General features: G+C 52.4%; 1 protein-coding gene across 1 annotated transcript; it reads left to right on the forward strand.

The window, feature by feature from the left end:
* The first annotated feature begins 664 nt into the window (after positions 1–664).
* LOC119444423 (solute carrier family 22 member 16) lies at positions 665–2,123 on the forward strand. Its single transcript, XM_037708824.2, has one exon. It carries the CDS (start codon positions 668–670, stop codon positions 2,117–2,119), a length of 1,452 nt encoding a protein of 483 aa, XP_037564752.1. The 5' UTR covers positions 665–667; the 3' UTR covers positions 2,120–2,123.
* Positions 2,124–2,518: the final 395 nt, after the last annotated feature.

A 2,518-nucleotide genomic window follows, 5' to 3' on the forward strand; every position in this document is an offset into this window, starting at 1 on the left:
TAGGGTGAATTCAAGTTGTAAAACATATATACCCCAGAAAGTTGATGGGAAAACGGATCCGCGGAAGCTCAATGATGAGAGCATCGCACGCGTATGCGAAGACGTGGGTTCGTTCCCCACCTGCGGACAGTTGTTTTTTTTATCCGTTTTCAGTTCCCTTAATTTACCATTTCTTTAATTCAATTAGTAATTAAGTACAAGTAATTTCCTCTATGTTGTCTTTGGTGTCATTGTTTGTTGGCTTCTCATGATATGATATGTATATATATATATATATATATATATATATATATATATATATTGTATAAAACGCTGTATTAAGGTGGCACGCATACTCAACCATCTTTTTTTTTGCAGGACCACTACAACAAAACTTGAGGCCCCGCTGCAGAGTTCTTTGTGTGAGAAATGCAGAAAAACCTTGGCGCGCAGACCAATTACGAACAAAATTACCGAACAGGCATACAATTTTCCTCTTCTACTCGAGCGAGAAATATTCATCTTTTTGTTCTAGATGTCAGTTCTCAAATAGAGCTGGAGTATAGTTCGTTAGAGTTTCGGTTTTTAGTGTTCAGTTTCTCTGCGCGATGGGAAAATGTTAGCAACATCGGACAAAATGCAAGTGTAATGACTGAAACGTTGTAACTGGATAGCGCGGCACTTTTCTATGCAGCACGGTGACGACGAGCGCCACGTGGTGCCCTGCGAGCACTGGCAGTACGACACCGCCAACAGGGGCGACAGCATCATTAGCCGGTGGTACCTGGTGTGCAGCCACGTCTGGCTCTTCAAAGTCATCACGGTGGCGTACATGCTGGGCGCAGCGCTGTGCGTGCCAATGGCCGGATTGCTCGCGGACAGGGTTGGTCGGAGACCCGCCATTCTGGGTTGCGTTATTTCCCTGCTGTGTTTCAGCATTGGCTGCGCAGTCTCGCAAACTCTCGCCATGTACGTGGTGACCAGGTTCTTCGTGGCGGCTTCCAGTTGCTCCGTGCAGGTGCTGATATTCATCCTGCTCTACGAGGTGACTGGCAGCGAGCGACGCGCCCTCTACGGAATCATTGATACGGCCGTCGGAATGATTACCGTATCACCCGTACTGCGCCTGGTGTCTCTGCTGGCGCACGCGTTCCTCGTTCTGCCAACGGCCATGCTCGTGTTCTGGTGCTACTTGCTCGACGAGTCACCCAGCTGGCTTCTGGCGACGTGGAGGGCGCGCTCTGCCGAGCGCGTGGTCATGGTGGCTGCCAAGACCAACGGCGTCGACTTCCAAAAGGCTCGCCTCACGTTCATGGCTCTCAGGGACCAGGTGAAGAAGCTCGAGCCCATGTCCTCCATGTCGAGCGCCAGCGATACCTTCGCCATGACGGCTACATTTCGCCGGCGCGCTTTCGCGGTGGTTCTGTGCTGGTTCAGCGTCAACTACACCTACTACGGCCTGCTGGTGCGTGATGTCTCCACCGAAGACTTGTGGTTCGCCGCGCGCATCCTCCTGCAGGCGGCGCTCTACGCCATCGTGTGGTGGCATCTGCACAGCCACGGACAACGAGAGACCTTCCTCATCGCACTCGGTCTCCTGGGGATCGTCATGGTGCTCGAGGTGGCCGTTCATTTCGCCGGCGTCACGGTGCTGTTCGCACCGGCCAACACCGTCGTAGTGAGTGTGTCTGCCGTCACGCTGAGCGTGAACTACGGCTACACGGCCGAGGTGTTTCCCACCATCGTCAGGAGCTTGGGCCTGGCCGTCTCGTATGCCGCTGGACGCCTCGGAGTGCTGGCGGTAAGCCTTTTGCAGGAGCTAGCCGAAATCAAAAGCGAGTCTTCCGCCAACCTGCTGATGACAGTGCTGGTGCTCCTCAGCGCAGCGGCCCTCCATTGGCTGCCAGAAATCTTCGTGGAGAAGCGAAAGGTGGCTGCGACCCCGGCGAGCTCAAGCCCAGGGCAGCGCAAGAAGGATATGCAGAAATCCCTTGCGTTGATGAACACGACGTCCATGCAGTCTCGCATAGGAAAGCGTTCCCGCAAAGCAAGTAAAGCGAAATCACAATCGCGGAGCACTGGCATATCACCAGAGCCCAAGGACAATGCGTCAGACCAACGCATGCCGCCGAAGCCGTGATAAGCGTGCGTCGGGCCTCGCTGGGCCTGGTTTACGACAACGTGTGAGAACTATGTCCTGACTTCTGTATGTGTTTCTCTTGTTCGCCAATGTTATACCTGCTTGATCGTAATATTGTGATTTCTTATCTTCTGCACAAGCTTTCGAATCGCAACGCGTGAACCGCCTGCTTGAAAATTATGGTTACACTTTTTCCATGCAGAGACAGGCTTTGACGCTGCTGTAGCGAACAAACGTACTTACAGCGATGCGTCCAAGGTTTTTCGGACGGATCCCACGCCGTATCCGGTGCGATGCATTCACCTTGAAACGAACTGCACAATTCCTTGAACACTTGTTGCTTAATACAGCTTCATTGAAGCAAGGTAGATCGATATGGCTATCGTGTAATAGCTTTGG

The sequence above is a fragment of the Dermacentor silvarum genome, chromosome 3 (assembly GCF_013339745.2).
Source record: "Dermacentor silvarum isolate Dsil-2018 chromosome 3, BIME_Dsil_1.4, whole genome shotgun sequence".
Taxonomy (NCBI): Eukaryota; Metazoa; Arthropoda; class Arachnida; order Ixodida; family Ixodidae; genus Dermacentor; species Dermacentor silvarum.

What these genes read in the sequence shown, in the direction of transcription:
- LOC119444423 (XM_037708824.2), top strand. Translation starts at nt 668, where the DNA reads ATGCAGCACGGTGACGACGAGCGCCACGTGGTGCCCTGCGAGCACTGG.